General features: G+C 48.6%; 1 protein-coding gene across 1 annotated transcript; it reads left to right on the top strand.

Annotated features, from left to right (window-relative positions):
- IVD (isovaleryl-CoA dehydrogenase) lies at window positions 1-11,614 on the top strand. Its single transcript, XM_041469629.1, has 11 exons — window positions 1-112; window positions 1,363-1,414; window positions 4,023-4,192; window positions 5,522-5,615; window positions 5,875-6,011; window positions 6,539-6,635; window positions 7,707-7,800; window positions 8,940-9,021; window positions 9,487-9,591; window positions 10,227-10,299; window positions 10,419-11,614. Exons 1-11 carry the CDS (start codon window positions 35-37, stop codon window positions 10,550-10,552), a joined length of 1,116 nt encoding a protein of 371 aa, XP_041325563.1. The 5' UTR covers window positions 1-34; the 3' UTR covers window positions 10,553-11,614.
- Window positions 11,615-22,581: the final 10,967 nt, after the last annotated feature.

Here is a 22,581-nt window from a genome sequence, read left to right as displayed (position 1 = left end):
TTTTCCTCCCCTCTTTTCCCAGCTTAGACAGACCATGACAAAGTTCTGCCAAGAGCATTTGGCTCCAAAGGCCCAACAGATTGACCAGGAAAATGAATTCAAAGGCATGCGGGCAAGTATTTCATGTGTGGTTCTGAAAGCCCTCTGGGCTTTGATCTCTGCATTAGTCCTGACAATCCCAAGCCACACCACAGGAACATGTGCATTAACTTTTCAAACTTAAAAGCCACAGAGAAAACCTTTTTTTGATTTCCTGTTTTAGCATTTGTTACCAACTTTCAGCAACCTGGGGCAGAACCCAGCTATAATATTCATAATAAAGATGGATAATGGTCTCCTTTGGATTCTTATCATGGCATTCCTGCCTGTCTGTTCTGATTCCTTCCCCAATGTCTGTTTTGTATACTCCTGACTCAGTCCCTTTCTTGGACATGAATTTCCTCTTCAGATTTGCTGTGAAAACATTGTGTACAAATGCTGAAACTTGCCTTTCTAATAACCCAAACAAATCCTGTGCCACAGGGTGCTTTGATTGATGGAAATGAGAGATCTGACTATTGGCTTTTATAAGCTCCACAAGACTCAAAAAGCTCTAAACATCTGCCAGCATTTCCTAGAGCTCTGATGTTGACATTTCCAGGGATGTATGTGCAGCTTTGAAGTGAAGTGTATAAATTTAGCCTGGCATTCCAGATGTCATCCAGAGCTATTGTATGATACTTTTTGAAGTCTCTGATAATTATTGCCGGACACCAGGGCCACGTGAGGAGCACTCACCTGTGTGTCCATCACATAGCAGAGGAAGGGAACAGCAGGGAGATGCCCCACCAGGACACGTGTGGGCCTCCCTGGTTACAACATCCTTTGCTACTGCATTTTGTCATGGCTGTAGCATTCCCATTTTTTAAATCTTCCCCCAAGGATGCTTCATTGGCTTTAGCTGCCAGCTCCTGTTTTACTGGAAGAGTTTTAAAGTGCCATCTCATAGCTTCATATTTCCAGGGTTTTGGTAATGGATAGTTTATACTGTTACACAAAAATTTTCATTGGAGTGGGCAAAAAGTTAAATCTTAGGAGGTGTCTTTCCAGAATTAAATTTGGCATGTGAATTGTCACTGAATTCCACTAACTCCTCCCATGTGTAGCATAACTAGTCTGGGTTAACAGTCCTTAAATCTGTGTGGTTTCTCAGTTCCAAGAATGGAGCTGCACTGGATGAGGAACAGGAATTAGGGTTGTATTTGCCTCATTCTCATTATACCTTGCAGATAAATGGATGTGTCCAGTGAACTGCCTGGGGGAACTTGTTATGCTGATGCCCAGACTGCCGGTTTGGGCTGATTGCTTGTTCTGTATTCGTAGGACTTTTGGAAGAAACTTGGAGAACTGGGAGTTCTGGGAATCACAGCCCCTGGTAAGTCTCCTCTGAGCTTTTGCCTTCTGATGGATGATTCTTCAAACAAATGAGAGACTACTTAAACTCTCACTTTCCAGTTCACAACAGCCTTGTCTGTGATGTGGCATCTATTTTGTCCTATCGTTGTGTTTTGAAAAACTCTTTCCCAACTGTTTTTCTTCTTCTCTGACTTTGGATCCTTTTTCATTGTTAGACAAAATGCCTTTCACAATTTAAAAGCACTGCTCAGAAATGGTTTCTCCAGATGTAACACATGTAGCTCAAACATATTTGTGCCTTTCTAATCTGAAGCAAGTTTTGAAGAATGAGAGCTAGAGATAAAAGTATCCCAGAACAAACATCCATCTGTAATGGGAGAAGTTAAAGGGTCTAAAATAATGCCCTGAAAAGCTGTGATAACTAATGGGGAGTGACCACAGCCAACCAGTCGGAAAAAAATCAGGGCAAATCTTATTCAGCCTTGTGCAGGTTAGTGAAAAGTGTTGTGATGAGTGTTACAGATGAGTGTGATCATGCTGAATGCACCAAGGCAGGGTAATGAGGAGAAGCCCTTAGTGGAGAAAAGCGGCTGATGGGGCCTTTCTTTCCCCATGGAAAAGTCTGTTTTCTAGATGTGGCTGTGCAAAGGCTCTGCAGAATCCAGCTGAATAGCAATGCATCAGAATAATGCCTCTGCCTCGCTTTCAGTACTGAAAGACTCTGCATTTCTGCTTTCTCTCTCTCCTCTTCCCCATTTACTGCTGCTCCTGTTTTTCCTCACACTTACCTTCTTTCTTCTTTGATGTTGTGCCTGAGGCTTACAGCAGTTTCCCACACTATAAATAAGCCATCCCCTCACGAGTCCTGTCCTCCTTGATTTCCTCAAAGGTTTACCTCAAACCCTCTTATGCCCAAGATTTTTCACTTTATTTTGGATTTGTGTGTTTCTTTATTGATGTTGGTTTTGTTGGAGGAGAGTGGGATTTAGGATTGTGTGGAATCTTAGGAGGGTGTACACAATTAAATGACATGTTTGGGTGCCAGTGCATCAAGTCTATTAAGGGAACATTTTGAATAACTGTGCTGTTTGTTTTCTTCCTAAAACTAAGATAGCTGTGATGTTTGTAACTTTCCATTTGTTTTATAAAGTGCAAAGTGAAGAAATGTAAATATGTCATTTCCATGGAATGATAATACAGGCATATCATATACAAAGAGTAGCTTTGAAAGCACAGCATCATTTGAAATCACACCATGGTTTGTGTTATATGAGGAGGTGTCTGGCAGGATCATTTCGCTTTTCCTCTTGCAGTGCAAAGCAATCCTGGATTTGTGCTGCTCACAGTTACCTCACCTTTCTTGAGGCAAAAGCACCAAACCCAACCATTATATAGGAATTAATAAAAAACTCTCTTGCTTTGGAGTACATAAGAAATTGTTAAGACCATCTTTTATGATACTGATACCAAACCCCTAAACTTGGGTTTGTGGTAGGGAGAGATTTTAGAGAATAAAGGGCCCTGCAGATAAAAGCAGGAGTCGAAATGAGGGACATGGGAGAGAAAGGCTGTGTGTGATGACAGTGGCTGTGGTGTTAATTTGAGGAATTTGGGACAGCGGCCCCTTGGAGCTGTGCCCTTTGGTCACTCTGAGCGCAGAGATTTGCTCTTACCTTGTTGCTCTTGCTTGCAGCCTCCACATTGATGACGAGTAAGTGCTCCCAGTTTATCTCTCCAGCTGCTTCTTGGCATTCATGTCCTGTTGTAGGGCTTCTCTTAGCAGTACAACCACTTGCTTCCCACCTGGAAAGCAAAGCTTTTAGGTTGGGAGGTGGCTGTATGTGTGTGTATATAAATGTGTTTAGAGGTACGTGTGTATATTTATGTAGGCTGTTGGCGCCTCAAGGCCATTACGCATTTCTCAGCCTTCTCTTTTTACCTGCCTTCTCACTCCCTGTTCTACTGTGTGATTTTAATCTTCACTATTAGTTTTAGGCTCAGCTCCATGTGCCTAGCTGGGCTCCCAGTGCTGCTCTGTTTTGCTTCATCCTCTCTTGAAATCTACATGCTTGTCACTGACGAATTACATTTATGGACCATTCTCGTTCTCAGTTGGCCACACATCAAAATTCTGTTGTCCTGTGCATTTGTAGGCTTAGAAAAGTTCTTAGTGCCACATTTTTGAGCAGTTTGAGAATTCCTCACTTGTTTAGGTGCAAACATACATGGATTTTACAAACCTTGCCTGTGTCCTTTTTTCTCACCTTAAGGAGGTTGCAACTTGGTGATTTAATCTTTGTGATAATACTAAGGTTAATAAGAAGGACTCATTATTACTCAATGTCAGTAGCATGTTCAAGATGTGTCCTTGTGCATGTTCTACATATAAACTATGTTATACAAGTCAGTTATGGATTATTTGATTTGAAGACAAAATATCCCTGTGACTTTAAGGTGAGAAAAATGAAATTCAGAGAGGATGGGGAAAGCCAGAAGTGCCCAGCTCAGGGATGGTGACAGTCAAACCCAGAAACATTCTCAGTGTCTTGGATTTCATTGGAGACTGAGCCCAGCCTTGGGATCTTGTGCACGTGGTGGGTAACGTGAGCTTTTTCCTCTCTTCCCAGCGGAATACGGTGGATCTGCCCTGGGATACCTGGACCACGTGCTGGTGATGGAGGAGATCTCCCGTGCGTCAGCGTCCGTGGGGCTCAGCTACGGGGCCCACTCCAACCTGTGCATCAACCAGCTCGTGCGCAACGGCAACGAGGCCCAGAAGCACAAGTACCTGCCCAAGGTAGGTGGCTGGAGGAAGGACAATACTGGAAAGCATTTGGATCCTGGCTGCAAGGATGACATCCTAAGCACCAGCAGATGTCAGTGACTAAAAGTTAGGAAATACTGAACATGCCAAACTTGCCCATCTGGAGCTATGTTACTAAGGGAGGCTTTGAGGTGATACTGGAGAATATTCTTTCCAATTCCCAAATCACTCTGAGATCTCTGAATGAAAGTCACTGCTTTTGTATTTTATAGTCTCCATTTCTCACTGCCCAACTACTTGGTTTGGCTGTTAATTAACTACATGTGAAACTTCATCATCACTTGGGGCATTGATGTTGCAACTCAGAAGTGCATTAATTAGATTTCCATTTTTAAATGCATGTAAAAACAATGAGCACATTGAATCCCAGCTACTGAGATTATCAGTGAAATTATCAGCACAAGAAACTTGATTTAAACAATGTGCCAAGTACAGTGTCACTTCCTCAAAGCACTGTGCAGCCTGCAAATGTGTAACCCCGAATTGTCCTCCTTCCTCAGGTGTATTTTCATGCTTCATTCTCTGCCTTTCAATGAGATGTGAAGTCACTTCAGCTCTGACTTATTTTGGCTCCTGACAGAGCACTTAAATGTGCTTAACTAGATTTGAGCACTTCATTGGGACTTCTGTAGCAATGCACTGATGGATTGAATTGGTTAAACACATCTTAAGCATTGAGTCTTCTTTTTAAAAAAAAAGTAGAGATCAAAGGGAGGAGAAGATGGATGAAAGTACACAGGGAGGGAAAAAAAGGCAAGGAGAAAAGGGTAGGATGAAATAACAGTGAAGCAGAAGCAACAGCTCTGCCAGAGCCTGGTGTGAGCAGGCACAGGAGGAGGGTCCATCTGCTGTTGTGGGGTGAGTGTGGGGGGACTAGGCCAGGAGAACATTGCAGAGAACTTTCCCATCCCTTTTCACCCCCTCGTTGGCCTTTTGTGTTCACCAGCTCCTGTTTGTGTAAAAGGGCAGCAGAAAGCCCAGGCAGGAGCTGGGGACAGGCATATGGCTGCCTGCATGGTTCCTTGGCACCTTCCTCATGTGTTGTGCAAGCAGGGCTGCGCTTGTGTGGCTCAGACAGAGCTGAGTCACCCTTCTCATCCCTCTGGGACTTGGTTCTGTTCCTTCATGCAGTGCAAGGGAGCTTCTTGCTCGAGCTGTGCTGGGAGCAGCAGCTCCCTGAGTTCTTGCAGAGAACAGTGACTGTGGAGGTTTGGTGCAGGAAAACAGGCCAGGAGGCTAAAGAGGGAACACAAACAATGCTCCTGGTCTTCATCTTTTGCTAATATTTGTCCTTTCTTCCAGCTAATCAGCGGGGAACACATTGGAGCCTTAGCCATGAGCGAGCCAAATGCTGGCTCTGATGTTGTGTCCATGAAGCTGAAAGCAGACAAGAAAGGTAAAGCCTGTCCTGTGCTGCCCAGGGAGGTGCTGAAGAAACACATGAACACATCCCTGGAGGTGTTCAAAGAATATTTGGCCATGGCACTCATGCTCTGGTCTGGTTCACAAGGTGGTGATGGACCAAAGGTTGGACTCCATGATCTTGGAGGTCTTTTCCAACCTAAGTGATTCTGGGAAGCCTGTCAGGGAATAAATAGAGTGGGAATACCAGTGTTGCTGTCATGAGCTAACAGATTTCATCTCTTGGCTTCCAGGAGACTTCTTTGTTTTGAATGGGAACAAATTCTGGATCACCAATGGGCCGGATGCGGATGTTCTCATCGTCTACGCTAAAACTGACATGAACGCTGTCCCGGCCTCCCAAGGCATAACCGCCTTCATCGTGGAGAGGGTACGTTCAGTCATTCCCACAGGGTTTTAAAGCAGAATCCTTCATCTTAACTGCCTCATTTGGAAGTCAGCTGGTTTTCCTTCCATATCTGCCAGCCTCTTCCTTAAAGACAAACTACTTTCAGCCTTTCAGGCAGGAAAGGAACATTTAATAAAACGAAATCTGAGATCAGTAAACCTTTTGATGGACGTAACTTCATTATTAGAACAGTTCAGTTACTGGCAGAGCTTCCAACCCTTGCTGTAGGAGAGCCTGTGTTGGCAGCTGTCCAAATAATTTATTTCTTTGCTGTTTGTGTGCATTAGAAAATGGATGCACAGGGTTCATATGTGTGTGTTTCTCTGTCCATCTGCTTTCTCTGCATTTGCGCTTAGACCTGGTCTTGTTCTTAGGTCACTTTATCTCCCTCCTGCCACCCTACACATGTTCCTGTGGTCAGGGGAATTTCACAGATCTCTCATGACTTTTTTTTCTAAGTCTGTTGGAACTGAGACATGAAGTGTATTTTTACTGCCTTGACTTTGCAGGGAATGCCAGGTTTCAGGACAGCCCAGAAGCTGGATAAACTGGGAATGAGAGGATCTAATACCTGTGAATTGATCTTTGAAGACTGCAAGGTCCCTGGTGAGTTGGCTTCAAATCATGGTGGTTTCTGGCATTCTTGATCGGATAAATTGGATCACTAATTACATGCATGTTCAGCCTGTGACCTGGAGGGCTTTGCAGATGCTTATCTCCTCTCTGGCAGCCTCTGAGGGAGCTGATGGAACTGGAAAAGTGCAATCTGCTGGATTGCAGGGAGGGAGCAGTCGTTTGTCAGGTCACTGCTCTTTCACCCTCATGGACCTAGTTCTTAACCACTGCTTCTCCAAAGCCTTGCTGAAGCTTCCCAAGAAACTTGTTTCAATTAGTGCTCCTGTCTTGTATGGAGGCGAGCTAGTTTGCCCTAAAGGTTTTTTCACTGGAGATTTTCCAACAGGCTTTTGTAACATTTCTGAGTTCTTTTGGGGCCAGGGGCTGAAAATGGACATCCTTTCCCCTGTTAATTAGCACAACGGAGGACTCTGTAACAGCAGCATTTGTTATTCCAGTGGCAATTTTTGTTGATAGAAAAATTCCAGCCTTTCTAGAGCAAATGGAGAAGATGTCTTATCATAAAAATCCTGATTGCACATTTGCAGAGCAAGGAGCTCTCCTGCTCCCCATATACACTTTCAAAAGTTAAAGTGGAAGAGTTTCAGCTGAAACCTAACATTTCTAACTGTGTTGGATCCCTCCACCCTGAAATCATAAAGGCCAGTGCCCCGGTGCTCTAATCATGTCCCAGGAGTCATCCACAGGGAACAACATGTTCTCGTGGAAAGAGGATGATGACATGGAGAAGCAAATCACTGCAGTGTTGGAAGTTAATGCACTCGGCATTCTGGCCATTAATGCTCCTGCTAATTTTTGGCTTTGGAAGCTGAAACAGTTTTTTCCAGGAATTTTTTCGGGCTATTCAGTAATTTTTCATAGAATCCCAGGATGATTTGGGCTGGAAGGAACCTTAAGCTCATCCAGTCCCACCCCCTGCCGTGGGCAGGGACATCTTCCGCTGGCCCAGGTTGCTTCTCTCCCCAGTGAGCACAGGCTCTCAGTGAGCAGCTTGTCTGAGTTTTGCACATAAATAAATCACTTTTCCTTTGCTCTTTGCAGCTGAAAATGTCTTGGGGACACTGAGCAAAGGAGTCTATGTTTTGATGAGTGGATTGGACCTGGAGAGGCTCGTGCTGTCCGGGGGTCCCCTAGGGTAAGGGATTGTCATCTTTTGTAGGTTGTAAGGCCAGAAGGGTCCTTGGTGATCACCAAGGCAGGTGGGGATCCCTGGGGGCCTGCAGCTCTTGGTAGGATGGATCCTGGATGGAGAACTGGGTTACAGGGGCAGCAGAAGAGAGAGGCTGGATCAAATGTGGGAAGGAAGCAAGTTGCAAGGAGATCCTGTGGCTGCTGGGTGTCCCAGTCAAAACCAGCACAGAGCTCCAGCACCAGCACAGCTGCTCGACTGGATGCTCCTGAAGGTCCTCAGGGCCCTCTCAGCAGCCACTGCTCACTCAAATGTGCTCTGCCTCATCCTTGAGCTCTCAGCTCCTCATGCAGTGTTTTTCCAATTTGAAAGCATCTCCGTGGAGCCCCCTGTGACAGGCAAGGGATAAGAGAAGCAATGCCAGAAGGAATGTTTGCAAGTCTGCCTGCCAGTGTCCACTGACCCTCCAGAGCAGACTTTGGAAATTATCAGTCTTGATAAAAAAAAATCCACAGATATAAATCTGCTTCAGTCCCCAGTTGCTGGCTCGTGTATCCCTGTGTTATTACTCAGGGAATAACCAGCTCATTTGTGTTACCAATTCCTTAGAATCTAACACACTATCTAGAGACTCACAAACTGGTTTATTCTTTATTTATTCAAACCTTAAGCTCCCCAGTAATTATTGGCACCCCACAGTCCTTTTGTCCTCCCAAGTGGTCTCTCTGGGCTAATCCTCTTGTGGAAAGATCAACTTCCACAAAACATGAGGAGGATTTTTTTCCCCTTCTTGTTCTTACCTGTGGGTTTTTTAATGGTATTGGCTGATATTCCTTGAGTTGAGGGCCTCTGGAGCTAAGAGGAGCACAAACTGTCCTAGCTGTGGTTGTGAGAAAGCTCCTCAAGTCTCAGTCTCCTGAATTAAAAGGTCAGACCTTCCCACAGGATGAAGTCCCAAATGAGCACTGGGGAGAAATATGGAACCTTTGGATTTTATTCTTGGCCTTTTTTGAGTGGAGCTGTAGGAAGACAGCAGGGATATCACTTCAGCTATGAGAACCTTTTTGCCTTGGGTTACGTTTCCAAAGTTAAATCATTATTAATTAATATTTCTGCTGTTTCTCTCTTCCTTCTGCTCTTCTTAGGCTCATGCAAGCTGTTCTTGACCACGCAATTCCATACCTGCATGTCAGAGAAGCATTTGGACAGAAAATTGGTCACTTCCAGGTGAGGCAGAAAAGGAATTGAGACTTTTTGTCCTCTTTTCTCTTTAAAACTGAGAAGACTGAGAGCTTTGTTGTGGTGGGGGCATTGCATGGAGAAGGTCACCTGCTGATTATGCTGGGGCTGCATGATGTGATAATGAGCAGCCTGGGCTAGTGGAAGGTTCCTGCTCATGGCAAGGAGATGGAATTGGATGAACTTCAAGGTCCCTTCCAACTCAAGGAATCCTGGGATCTATGATGGTGTGAGAAGGTGGAAAGACCTCTGAGCCTGCTCCCCTGAGATCGCTGTTGGTGGCTGAGGGACTGTGGCTGATATCTAGGGTCTGTGGCTTAACAGAACCTCCAGGTCCCTCATGTCTGCTGGGTCCATGTCTCCTCCCATGTCTAGTTTCTCTCAGGTATTTTGAGGAATGGCTGGTTCCCCTCACTCGTGTTAATTAACATCCCTTGTCTTTGGGGCGTGCAGCTCATGCAGGGCAAGATGGCAGATATGTACACCCGGCTCATGGCCTGCCGGCAGTACGTCTACAATGTGGCCAAAGCCTGTGACCAGGGCCACTTCAACGCCAAGGTGAGCTCAACTCCTACCTGGGCTGTGTCCTGGGGCAATTCCTCCAGTCCCAGAGCCTCAGCGGGGGGGAGCCTCTGTACAATGAGTCCCCACAGCCCAAAGGGTCTTTTTTTCACGCCCAAAGTACCTTTTTTCACTCACAAATTAAAAGCAAACCTCCTTTTACAAGGCAAGAATATTTAGGAGCATCAGTAGGTGTTTATTGGAAGCCCAGACAGATGTCCTGGTTGTTGTAAGGGCTGTAGCAGTTGTTAGAGTTGTCGCCTCCACATGTCACCACACCTCTGTTAGAGAAGGATGTTGAGTGTTTAACAGTGGGAGCACAGATCTATGCATCCCAAAGCAAGTCATGCTGGCCTCCTGGGAGATTGATGGGCTTTTGTGAGAGAGCCATCTTCTTTGGTGCACTTTTTATTTTTTTCCTTCTTCTGTCTTCATGTGGCCTTTGCAGACCTGCTGTGAGCATTCTATAGTAACAGGGACACTGCTGGAGCTCCCGTCCCTGTGCTTTGTGATCAAGTAGTTCAGGGCTCTTAGCAAGTGTCTGTAGAGTGATAGCAGCGTGAGGGCAGCACAGGGAGTGGAGATGGGCAGGTGACACCTTTCCTGACCGTCCCTTTGTGACTGTCCCATAGGACTGTGCCGGAGTGATCCTGTACTCAGCAGAGTGTGCGACGCAGGTGGCCCTGGATGGAATCCAGTGCCTGGGTGAGTCACTGATGGCTGGACAGAGCCAAGCACAGTGCAAGAACATTTCCCTCTGCTGTCCCACCCTCAGCCCTGAAATCAGGGACAAGGAGTGACTTGTGGCTTTTTTTGTGTGGCAGGTGGGAACGGTTACATCAATGACTACCCCATGGGGCGCTTCCTGCGCGATGCCAAGCTCTACGAGATCGGGGCGGGCACCAGCGAGGTGCGCAGGCTGGTCATCGGCAGGGCCTTCAATGCCACCTTCAAGTAACGCTGCCAGTCCAGAGGCAGCACCATGACCACCACGAGGCCTTGACCATGAGGCTGGAACGCACAATTCGGCTTCTTCCTGCCTGCCATTCCAGCTTCGTCACTTGTGGAGTCTCCTCTGCCTGCTCTGGGAACAGATGCTGCTGGACTGGGCTTGGACAAAATGAATCAGAGGGTACATGGAGGAAGAAGTGTTTTTTCTTTTTTGTGATCATCCTGATTCATGGTGTTCATGAGCTGTTGATTCTCAGTTTTGCAAGGCAGACGTTCATCCCCCCCACCAGGCAGGCTGGCAAGGGGTGTACAGCCACTCCTGCACCCAGGAAGTCAACCCAAACCCACCAAAATGGACAATGAGGGAACAACTTTGTTCTTACCAAAAAGCTCTGAGTGCCATTAAACAGTTAGAATTTACCATATTGCCATTGGAAGGTGAAACTTCCAGCTGTGACCTTCCAATGGGATTAATACCTTCCATTCTGGGAACTCTACACCAACCACATTGTGGGGTTGCTGTCATGAACGCTTAAAGTCATCTGTGCACAAGCAGCATTTTAGGTGCTGATTCCTAAAACCTCCTTAAATCCCATGTGTGCTGCTTTGCAGAATTCCTTTCCTATTTGCAGTATTCTGGAGTTACTTGGGTGCAGGCCCAAGTCCTCGCTGTGCTGACTGACTGCTCCCACCAGGTCATTCTCTCAGAGTTGTCACCATCCATCACTCTGGGGACAAGTTAACACATCAGAGCTGTGTTGTGACATCTGTGAATGAAGCAGGCAGAAAGATCTGACTTCTTTGGGGTTTGGTTCCCTCTGAAGGTTGTTGTTTTGGCCAAGCCTGTCCTCACACTCCAACTCTGGGCAGCTGAGCAATGTGTTTGTGAGTGATCTCAGTGCATCTTGTATCCAGCAAATGGGGGCTTATCCAGCTTTTTAAAGGAAATTGCCCAGCATCCTGCCAGCCTTTAAGTGTGAATCACAAATTCAAATGGGCTGCTGGAAATGTGATTGAACAGTTAATTAAACAGTTGCCATGTAGGCAGCTCCCAGCAGTTTTAACAAAACTCACCTTCAACTGTGTGTATTTTTTTGGTTATAGTTGACTCCTGTCTATACCACGTGACAGTAGACTAACACAGAATTTTAAAATGTCACAGATTGAAGACAGTTCACTTTTCTGAATTGCCAGGTAGGTCACCAAGAGTTTATAAAAGTCACAAAGAGCCAGAAAGAGCTTCTGAAGTCCTGGTGGTAGTAGCACCTTCCTCCAAAGCTTCATATTTATTCAGCCTCAGTGGGTGGCTGTCCCTCAGGAAGTGTCCCAGTGTTTAATTTTCAGCCTAAATCTCTGGATAGAAGGTGGACAGAGGTGCTTTGTCAGGAATATTTTGTTGAACTGCATCTGAAAATGCTGTGGAAGTGAATCTTGAGGTGCACTTCATGCAGGAAATACTGAGTGCATTGCTGTTCATGGAGGTAAGAATTTAGTTATGTCAGCAGACATTTATGTTTTGTCGCAAAATTATTCCTGGATCACTGTTAAGATCCATTCCTGCCAGAGGAACTTTTCTAGGGAGTGTCAGAGCCTTGACAGGATGGTGTGAGATTCAGATTGTTAAAAATAGGTTTTCTAAGGTGGAAGGAACCCAGAGATTTTTAAACCTGTCCTTCAGCACTGGAGAGGTCTGGTTTTAATACACATAATAAATAATGGCTTCACTTTCCAGGCTGATCAGCACCTTGGAGTTGAAGGTAAAATGAATCAATATCTAACAAAACTTTGGACAGGGGCAGGGACAGATTCATAAATCCTCAGCAGGGTTGTGTTATTCAAATCTCACTACCTTCCACAGCAGCTGCCTTGGGAAAGGGATAGGAGAGCTTTTTTGGGGAAAAGAGGGTTAATCTTTATACTGTACAAATAAAATAAGCTTTTGCTGTGGCCTGTGCTCTTGGGAGGGCCCAGCAGAGGGGAGATGCAGGCTCTGCTACCCACCAAAGCACATCCAGGCTGGCAGCAGCAACAGATACGGTGTTGCTTTCCCTGCCTGTCCTCCTGTCTTCCCAACCACGGCTTTTCCCCATAATTCTAATTTAAAATAAATAAATTTACAGAGATCATGCAGGCTGTGCTTTAGCTCCTCTGGAGAGCAGCAGAGCTAACAGGGAAAACACAGGGGGCTGTGCTGCTGGATATAATCTGAATGGTTTCTGCTGTTGATATGTGATGGAAATTGTCCTGGCCTGACAACCTTTGGCTGGTGGCCGGGCTGGATGTGGTGCATCTTCCCTGTTTTTCAAGATCCTTGCCATGTTTGCAGCTGGCTGGCCACTGAGCAGAGAAGGCATGGAGAGCAGTGGGGGGAATTATTCATGAAAATATGCACTGGGTTGACCCTGGCTGGATGCCAGGCACCCACCAAAGCTTATCACTGCCCTCCACAGCTGGACAGGGAGAGAAAATATAACAAAGGTTCATGGGTTGAGATAAGGATTGGAGAGATCTGTCGCCCAGAACTGACAGGCAGGCAAAACTGACTTGAATTACAGAAGTTAATTGAATTTATTACTAACAAAATCAGAGCACGATAATGAGAGGTAAAAAAAACCTCAAAAACATCTTCCCCGCACCCTTCCCTCCTTCCCTACTCTAACTCCTCCCCCCACAGCAGCGCAGGGAGACGGAAATGGTGGTTACAGTCAGTTCATCACAAGTTGTTTCTGCTAGCGCTCAGGGAGAGGAGTCCTTCCCGTGCTCCAGCATGGGGTCCCTCCCACAGGAGACAGCTCTCCATGAACTTCTCCAGTGTGAGTCCATCCCATGGGCAGCAGCTCTCCATGTACTGCTGCATTGTGGGTCATTCTTCCACAGGGTGAGTCCTTCAAACTCAGCCTGCCCCAAGATGGATCCCCCACGGGTTCACAAGTCCTACCAGGAAACCTGCTCCAGCATGGGCTTCTCTCTCCATGAGTCTGCAGGTCCCCGGACAGGCATGGCTTTCCTACAGGTTCACAGACTCCTTTCAGGCATCCCCCTGCTCCACAGGCTGCAGGTGGATCTCTACACACCCGTGGCCCTCCACGGGCTGCAGGGGCACCTGCTGCACCATGCTCTGTACCACAGGCTGTAGGGGAATCTCAGCTTGCACCTGGAGCAGCTCCTGCCCCTCCTTCTGCTCCACACCTTGCTGTCTGCAGGGCTGTTCCTCTCACATATTCTCACCCTACTCATCTCTAGACCCAGTTCTATCTGCCTAATAAGTTTCTTTTTCTCCTTCTTAAATCTGTCATCCCAGAGGTGTCACCACCATTCCTGATTGGCTCAGCCTTGGCCAGTAGCACGTCCATCTTGGAGCAGTCTGGAATGGGCTCTGCTGGACATGAGGAAACCTCTTGGCAGCTTCTTGCAGAAGCCACCCCTGTAGCCCTCTGGCCACCAAAACCTAGCCATGCAAACCCAGTACAAGGTAACAGAGAGTTTATTCCAGCAGGGTGGGATTTGGAATGAGGTTCAGTTAGTGACAGGAAGAGAGGGCGTAGCCTCAAGCTGCACTGGGGAAGTTCAGGTGGAATATAAAGAAGAATTTCCTTACAGAGAGATTGGTCAGGCAGTGAAAGGAGCTGTCCAGGTAGGTGGTGGAGTTCCCATCCCTGGAGGTGTCCAAGGAATGACTGGATGTGGCACTCAGTTCTCTGGGTTGGGTGACAAGGTGGGGGTTGGGCACAGGTTGGATCCAGTGATCAGCTGTGGTGGAAAAGCTGGGCTCACACTGAGCTGGGGCACTGCCAGTGTTTGATCCAGAAACTCAAGGGAAAAGTGGAAATACAGTGGGGGAGATGAGCTTGGACATCTCTTGTGTTCTGCCTCATGCTTCTCAGGGCAGAAGGGATCACATCTCCCTCCAGTTTTGGACAGAGCTTGAGTTTAAACAGAGGCTGTGTTTGGGGGCTGCCCATGGCATGAGGGAGCTGTTTGTTTTATGCACACACAAGGGACATGGTGTTAAAATCTGTTTGTGAGGTAAAACTGAGAGGGTCTGTGGGGCCAGCTGGGCTTACAGCACATTTGCCCTGGGAGCCATGGCCCCGTCATGGGGCTAAGCTGTGGTTAAAGCAAATCTTGCCTTGTCAAGCGAGGTCAAACCACACCAAGAGGTACAGGATGTGGGAGAGGAACTTGTGTTTGCACAGCACCTCAGCAAGGCAGTGGCTCTCCCAGTCCTCCACAGGGACCTGGCTGCAGTGGTTTACCTCCCAAAAAAGATGTCCTGAGTCCTGCTGGGGCTGCCAGGTGGGATTCCCAGCCTACTGCATTGCCGTGGGAGCACTGTCTCCCTCTCAGCAGCTCCTTGGAGAGCTCCTCTGTCCCCTCCTCTGTCCCACTGCCTGTCCCTCCTTCTTTCAGGGCAGCGGGCAGTGTGTGTGCTTGTGCATATGTGTGACAGAGGATGTGGTTTCTTGCCTGTGGAGCTGGTCCATGAGCAGAAGGGAGGCTTTGGTAACCTGTTGGAAGGATGATGTTTCCCTCCCGTGCTGGGCTTTGAGCAATTTCAGTACAAGGTGACACATAACAAAAGTGTCATCGTGTCCTGATTTCACTGTACAGAGATGTGCTGAAGCCAAGCCCTACGGTGATGCTCCATCCCTGTTCACAAGCCTCCCTCCTGCAGGCCAGCACGATGTGTTATTCAAAATCCCTGTGTGTTTAGATTCCCACTCGCCTCAGCCTCCCCGGGGCTCCGGGCAGCACTCGCTGCGGTTCAACGCCGCTGCCGGAGCCAGGACCTGCCGCTGTGTCACCTCCGTGCTGCTCATGTGGGTGATGAGTCGGTTTCTTTCCCAGGCTGGAGTGAGAGCCCACGGAGGCACACGTATCCGCTGTCAGGGATGCAGGCAGAGAGGACGCGATCCCTGCGTCCTGGCCGCTCTGTCCCTGCGCCCTGCCCGGCAGCTGCCCGCTCCTCCCGCACAGCTGTGCCGGCCACGCTCCCTTCGCAGCGAGGCACCCGCTCCTCCCGGCCACGGCACCGCAGGAAGATTAGAAAGAGATTTCTTTTCAATCTATACAAGAATTCACAACTGTGAAGGGGAGACAAAAACATTCTTGAGCCGAGGGCACAATATTGTGCGAGGGAGGCCCGGGGGGGCTGCGGGATTACTGTAGCGCAGCCCAGGGTCGCCCCGCTTGCACCTGCTGTTTGCTGAAAGGCTGATGCTGAGCAACAAGCAGCTGATGCTGAGGCCCAGTTGTCAGCCTGAATGGGGGAAAAAAGGCTGGAGCAGCGTGCTCGCCAAAGGGAAATGGCAGGCGGCCCAGTGCCAGCGGGAGGAGGGAGCCGGCAGCAGGGCCACGGCAGCCGGCTCCCCTTTGGCACGTGGAGCTCCGGGCAGACCCGGAGGTGTGGGTCTGCCTGAGGATCTGTCATTCCAAACGAATTCAGGAGAAAGGGGATGATCATGAACCTCTGAAGAGGATGAGGAGGTTGAGAGCACGAGCTCTCCCCAAACCACCCTGCTGGCTCCAGCACTAATTGCCACAATGGGCAGGGGACGGATGTCCCCAGCAAACCTGAAACTGAAGTAGCGCTGCTGCAGAGCACCCTGCCCTTGGCCACTGCTGTTCCCCAGGCAGGAGGAAAGGTACTTTTCAGGAAGAATTTCTTCATGGAAAGGGTTGTCCAGCATTGTAATGGGGTCTACCCATGGAAGTGGTGGAGCCTTCCCTGTAGGTGTTCAAGGAACAATTGGACCTGGCACTCGGTGCTCTGGTCTGGTTGACAAGGTGGGGATTGGTCACCGGTTGAACTGGATGATCTTTGACATCTTTTCCAATCTAAATAATTCTGGGATTTTCTGATCCTGCTGTTTCTGCTCACAGCCCCTGGTCTGGTAGGGACAATGACAGTCAGATAGATGTGCCCTGCAGCATGAGGGTCAGAGTGGCACTTGGATCATTCAGCATTGTCACCCAGAGGTGCTGAGGCACCTTGATCTCTCTGCACTCCACAATGAGCACTGAGTCACCCTGCTCAGCTCATCCATGGAGCATCACTTCTCTCCCCAGCACTGTCCACATGGGGCAGGGCAGAGAGAGAGCAGGGAGTTTCTGAAGGGTGTCTCGGTGGGCTGAGGGGCTCAGCACAAGCACAGCCCCCTCCTGTGTGGGGCTGTCTGCTGGCAGAGCTGGGACTGGCCAGAGGAGGATTTTCCAGCCCTCTGCTGCAGCTGCCTCCTAGGAGAGAGGGCAGGAGTGAGCATATTTTCCTGCAGCTGTTGGCAAGATGAAAATAATCCATGTGCCCTGGGTGTCTGCAGGGTGAAGGGGGCTATATTAGATCAATGTTCCTCCCGTGAGCCAGCCTGTTCCAGGGGCATTAGGAAACAGCTTGTGTCCTCTCTGTGCCTTGTTGCAGAGCTTGGAACTTCTCTGGAGGGACAGCAAGCCCAGTGTTGGTCAGAAGGAACAGAAAGAGTGGTAGCTGCCTGGTCAGTGCAATGCAGAGCAGAAAAGCAAATGGTTCTTTTTGCAGCCCAGCAGGGTCCCTACTCAGATTTAGCACCTGGGTACTCCTGCTGGCATGAGGAGAGGGAGCTGCAGAGAGGGGATTGCATGGCCCTATCCCTGCCAAGCAGACACACTCAGGAAATCCCCAGGGATGATTTTTTTTGCTTGGGCATAGCTGAAGCTTCCAGCACGGGGAGCCTCCATGCAGCTCCCCTAGGTCCCACTTCCCAAAGGAGCTGGCGTCACGTCAGTGCTGAACATGCTCACCCGGGGCTGGTGTTCCCAAGAGCCAGCATTTCCAACACGGCTCCGCAGAGCTCCCTCGTGGGACCGTGATGGTGTGTGGAACTGCAGGCTGGTGAGGTCTTTCCTGGATCTTTATGGGGACCATCTCCTGGTCTGGGGGCAGCCCTGGCTCTCAAATACCTGTGGAGATGGGACATCACTCCTTTTGCAGGGATCACTGTGTCCATGGGAGTAGCCACTGTCTGCCTGGGACTTGGTACTGGTTTCTGTGTCACAGCATGCAGGAGCACCCACCCTCCTGTGTACCTACTCAGCACGTCTTGGAAAACTGGAAGTCTTCCTGCAGCTTCCACAGGCTGCTTTTGTTCTTGGAAAACCTCCTTAATCTCTATTTTCTCCATGGTAGCATCTCCGGGGAGCCACAGGCAGGATTGAGCCCTTTTTGTCTGGTGTCCTTTCCACACAGGTCAGAACCTCAACACCCCTGAATGCCCCAAAACTGCTGCTGGCAGCATATTGGATCCCCCTTCCTCTGCCACCAGTCCCAGGTCTGGCTGGAGGTGAACATCCTCAGAGGCAGGAATCCTTCACTTCTTGCTTTTTGCTGGATTTGCCTTTGCTCCCAAGCCAGGGTGCACCTGGAGAGAGGCCGTGCTCTGGCATGGAGCTCATGCCAGGAAGCCGCCAGGAGCCACAGACAGGCAGATGATTGAAAAGCCAACACATTCCAGCAGGGCTGGTCTGAGTTGGAAAAAATCTCGTTTTGGTAAAATGCAAAAAATACTGCAAGTACAGGCAGGTCTTACGCCTTGGCTGTGGTTTGTGAGGGCACGGGTGGCACTGAGCCACCAAACTTAGGTTGTTGGTTCCAAAACTTAGGTTCTTGGAAGGGCACAGAGCAGAACCAGCCATAGCATCCCTGGGATGAGAGGGCTCATGGATTACCAAGATCTTGGGATTCCAGGGAATCCTTACCTCCATGGCAGCTATGGGTTTGCCAGGGGAATTTATTTACCCCTGCCAGGTGAGCACCTTCCCCAACAGAAGAACTGGGCCATGCTAAGGGGTTAAGTAACTTGCCCAAGGTCTCCAGGGTTGTCTGTAGCAGAGAAGAGCAAAAATCCCGTGGGCTCCTGAGTCACCATTACTTTTGATTCATTTGTGATTAAAAAATACAGTTTGGTCTGGGTCTGGATTTCGTGTCCATCCATCAATGATTATTACACCTTTCTCTGTGGAATTAAGATGCATTTTAAAGGCTCAACATATTCCCTTCCCTCCCAGAGCCCCAGGATAACCCAATCAGGCTCATTTCAACTGCAGGTGGACCAAGACCAAAATCAGCTTCATTTTCCTCTCCCTGCCTGATATTGAGGTGGGATAAAGAGGTAGAAAAGCCACAGAATAGCTATAAAGGAAAGGCTGAGCACAGGCTGCACAGAGGCAAGTCACTGCTGCTCAGACCAGGGTCTTTAATTGCTGCATCTCTTCTGCCTGTGCCCAAGGAGCTGATCCCAGGTGACTCCAACAGACAATGTCATTTAAATCAATTATCTCCCTATTTGGAGCCATCCACCCTCTCCCTCCTTCACCATACAGCCACAAGCCCCATAATTTATTCATCCTTGGCTGCACTTAAACATCTGCTCCACTGCCATTTGAGTTTGGCAGAGCACTAGCTTTAAAATTTCATGAAACATAGTGCAGGTGGCAAAATCAGAAATTAAGGATTATAATCACGGCAAAGCTGGGTTCGTGAGCCGGCTCCAGCTCAGGACAAGAGACGCCAGGAGAACTCCTGGGGATTTAATGCCCCTCAGGTGTTCAAATCACATTTTTGTTCCCTTTCCCCAAAGCTTGGGGGGGATTTTTACATCACCAGTGCTTTGCTCCTTGGGTTTTGTTGCTCCACTGCTGCTGACAGAAAATTTTCCTGGCCAGGGGGTTGTTTTTGTAGGCTGATGTGTCCCCTGAAAGGGGTCTGAAGACATCTTTGCCCACCAAATTTGGATTATCAAGATTTAATGACATTCTCCACCCCAGCTGTGCTTGTGGGAAGAAAGAATCATGCTGGAACTGTGCTACAGTTCCCTCTCCAGCCCTAGGGACAGGCCACAAAGTAGGGATGAGGTGCTGGAGCAATGCTGGTTTTAAGAAAAAATCAGAAATCCATGTGTCCCCAATCCCTACTTTCACCACAGAGCCACAACCCTCTAAAACACACTGGTTATCCACAGTGGTTCCCTGTATTTATAGCTAATGAAGAGAGCTTTGGAAAGAAAATATTTGCTTTAGCAATTCCTCTTTCATCTATTAACCCAGTTTTCATCGCTGCACAGAGCTGGGTTGGAGGGATAAGGGACCAGGAGGGAGGGCAGGGGGCTGTCTGGGGAGGTTAGAGGGAATTGAGAGACCTCTGTGCCTCTGGATCTAGCCCTGATGATGCTGAGCAGCTTCAGGATCCAGCAATTTCTGAGCCATCAGACATCCTGTCCCGCAGAGGAGATCAACTCCTACTCCTCTTCCCAAGTGTTAAGAGGAAGACCAAGGGGATTATTTAGTGCTCAGCTGTACTTTGATGCCTGGGAAGCTTCTGGAGTACGGGAGGTTTTAGATCTATTGAAGCACCTGGCAGATAACCAGGTGATAAAAGAGCCAGCATGCATTTGTCACACAGAGATCACATCAAACCCCTGAATTCCCCTCTTTGCTGAGGAAACTGGATGTGTGGATGAAGAAGCTGAAATGAGACATATCCTGACTTTAGGAAGGCTTTAAACTTCAGGTGACATTTTGGGAAGGAAACAAGGCTGTTTGGGCTGGACACAGACCCACTGTGCTGCACGGCTTGCTGGAAAATTCTCTCCCAAAGGCACGGCCAAGCTCCAGCCTTGGCAGGGCCCTGAGGGGCTTCCCTCCACACCAGCCTCCTGTTTGGTCCCCTGTGTTCAATCTCCCTGGATCAAGGATGTTGTTTTAAAGAGAGCAACCAGTCAGCTCTCCAAATCCAGTCACTGTGCAGCAGGAAGGACTTGCCTGGACACCACCAACTCTCAGTGCTGGGTGAGGAGGCACCAGTCTGGGCAGTCCAGGGCTGCACAGGTTCTAATGTGACAGAAAACAGCACAAGGGCGTTCGGTACAGAAATGATCCACTCAGACCCAAATTTAGGGCAAGGCATAGGAGTAAACACGCACTGATGAAATTTTCAGGTTATGCTTTGAAGTCTCAAGGATAGGAGGAAGGGAGGAGTCATCTCCAATGGTTAGGGGCTTCAGTGTTATTGGGTTTATGGAACGAAAACATGTGGGGGGGAAAAGGGTGACTTTTAACCAGTTTTATCTCCACAGGTTTGAACAAGTCTCCCATCAGGACCTGCCTTGTTTCCCCATTTTAGCTTTGAAACTTCATACAGCTCTGGATTCTCACAGGGCAAACTGAACTTTACACTAAATAACACTTTTTAGCAACTTTTCCTTCCATAAACTTGGAAAGGTGCTTTTATGGAGTGGGGCCTGGCTGGAACCTATACCAGCATTCTGAGCAGACCAGTGCCCCAATTCCTGCTGGTTTTGGGGATAAGACAGGGCTGGGGCAATCTCTGACCACAGTGATGGAATAAGGAGGATTTATCAGGGTTGCTGCTCTCAGGTGAAGTTTGGGAAGTTCTTTCCACACCAGCCCCTCACACCCAAATGCATCCTCAGCACCCCCTGGGGATTTTTGTACTTCAAAAGCCTCCACTAGATCCTGCCTTAGCCCAGGCACAGACTCGAGACTGCGAGGAGCCCTGGGTGTGGGTTCTTGGGGAGCAGCCTGTTTTGGGGTGTCACTGTGGGTAAGGAGCTGGGCACAGCGGGATGGGACCTGGAAGTGGACGGGCAATACTGGGGAAGGCTCTAAACAGGACAAACACAGCAGGGCTGTTAGTACCTGAGGACCCCAAGGTACAGATCCAGCACTTCCATGTACCCCCAGTGAGCCAGGCTAGCCCAGGGCTCCATTTCCAATTGAGAAAGCAGGTCCCTGTGAGTGCAGAGCTGTCACTTTGATGGAGCGATCCGAAACTTCCCTGGCTAATTGTCAAAGCACAGCACTCAATCCAGGGCACTCTTCCCTCGGGAAAGTGACTTCTCTTACCTGAACTGGCAGGAGAGCAGCCCCAGGAACTGGGAACATTGCATCATTCCCATGGCAACAGCCTGGGAGGCTGCGAATGGAGAATTATGACTTTGTTCCCCATTCTGGCACGAGGAGAAGCTGGGCTTTACAGGATTAGGCAGATCCCAGCTCAAACATCCAGGGTACCACTGGAGGGAATAATGAATAGTAATAGCAGAATAAATGGGTTTTGATCCAAGGCTCTGTCCAAACAGTATGAACAACCCACTTTGTTTAAGTTTGGTCGGTTTCCAGGCCGAGTGTGAACCCGCTGGGGGTTTCTGAGCTGGGACACGAGCAAGGCTGTGCCACCATTCACTTCATGGACGCTTCTGAGGAATAAACTGGTCATTAAATGTGAGGCCAAGAATGATCACTATCATCCAGGGTCTCCTGAATTAAAGTTCCCTTTACTCCCTGCTCCTTTGTATCTCAAAAGAGCAGAAATCTTCACACTGCAGGAATACTTTGGTGGACTACAAGTCGTCATGTGAAGACCTAATGAGGATATTTGGGTTAATGACTATTTTTGCAAGGGCTGCAGCAGCCAGGACTTTGGGATAAGCCTGTGGCTCAGCCCAGAGCTGTGGCCACCCGCAGCCATGGGGCCCACATCCTCCTCTGCAGCAGCTCCCCCATTGTCCAGCACCCTTGTCACCCCTCACTCCATCCCATGGGAAGATCCTGCCATTGGACACATGGACAGGACCTCAACATCAATGGCTGTGGTAGCTCTGTCTGTTTTCCAGCTTTTTGAGCACGGCTGTTCCTCCCCTGCTATGGTGTCTCTGCACCATAGGGTTTTTCTCTGCTCTCCCCACAGCGCCAGCACTTGCTCGACAGCTGACAGCCCTGTGCAGCCCTGTCCCTCAAAGCCCATCCTGTGTTTCAAAGTCTGGAGGAAATGGTGCACTGACTCTTTCTTTTTTCCTTTCCTTTTTCTCTCTCACTGCTATCAAACAAGAGTGAGGAAAGGTGTAGGAAAGCAAATTAAGGAGGTGCTGCCCACCCAGGGCACAGCATTTCCCCCAGCCAATTGCACATCCTCCAGATCCCTCCCCAATCCAGATGACTCTCCACAGAATCTCCAAATCCCTGAGTGCTGCCAGATTTACTTCC

Source organism: Pyrgilauda ruficollis, unplaced genomic scaffold (genome assembly GCF_017590135.1).
Source record: "Pyrgilauda ruficollis isolate IOZ18807 unplaced genomic scaffold, ASM1759013v1 scaffold239, whole genome shotgun sequence".
In the NCBI taxonomy this organism is placed as follows: Eukaryota; Metazoa; Chordata; class Aves; order Passeriformes; family Passeridae; genus Pyrgilauda; species Pyrgilauda ruficollis.
The sequence above is the reverse complement of the archived record's forward strand: the minus strand, read 5'-3'. Positions and strand labels throughout refer to the sequence as shown.

Bases quoted from the DNA above. Each gene is read 5' to 3' on its own strand.
- IVD (XM_041469629.1), top strand. From the start codon at position 35: ATGACAAAGTTCTGCCAAGAGCATTTGGCTCCAAAGGCCCAACAGATT. The intron at 5,616-5,874 runs GTAAAGCCTGTC...CTTGGCTTCCAG, and splicing joins GCTGAAAGCAGACAAGAAAG to GAGACTTCTTTGTTTTGAAT. The intron at 9,022-9,486 runs GTGAGGCAGAAA...TGGGGCGTGCAG, and splicing joins AGAAAATTGGTCACTTCCAG to CTCATGCAGGGCAAGATGGC.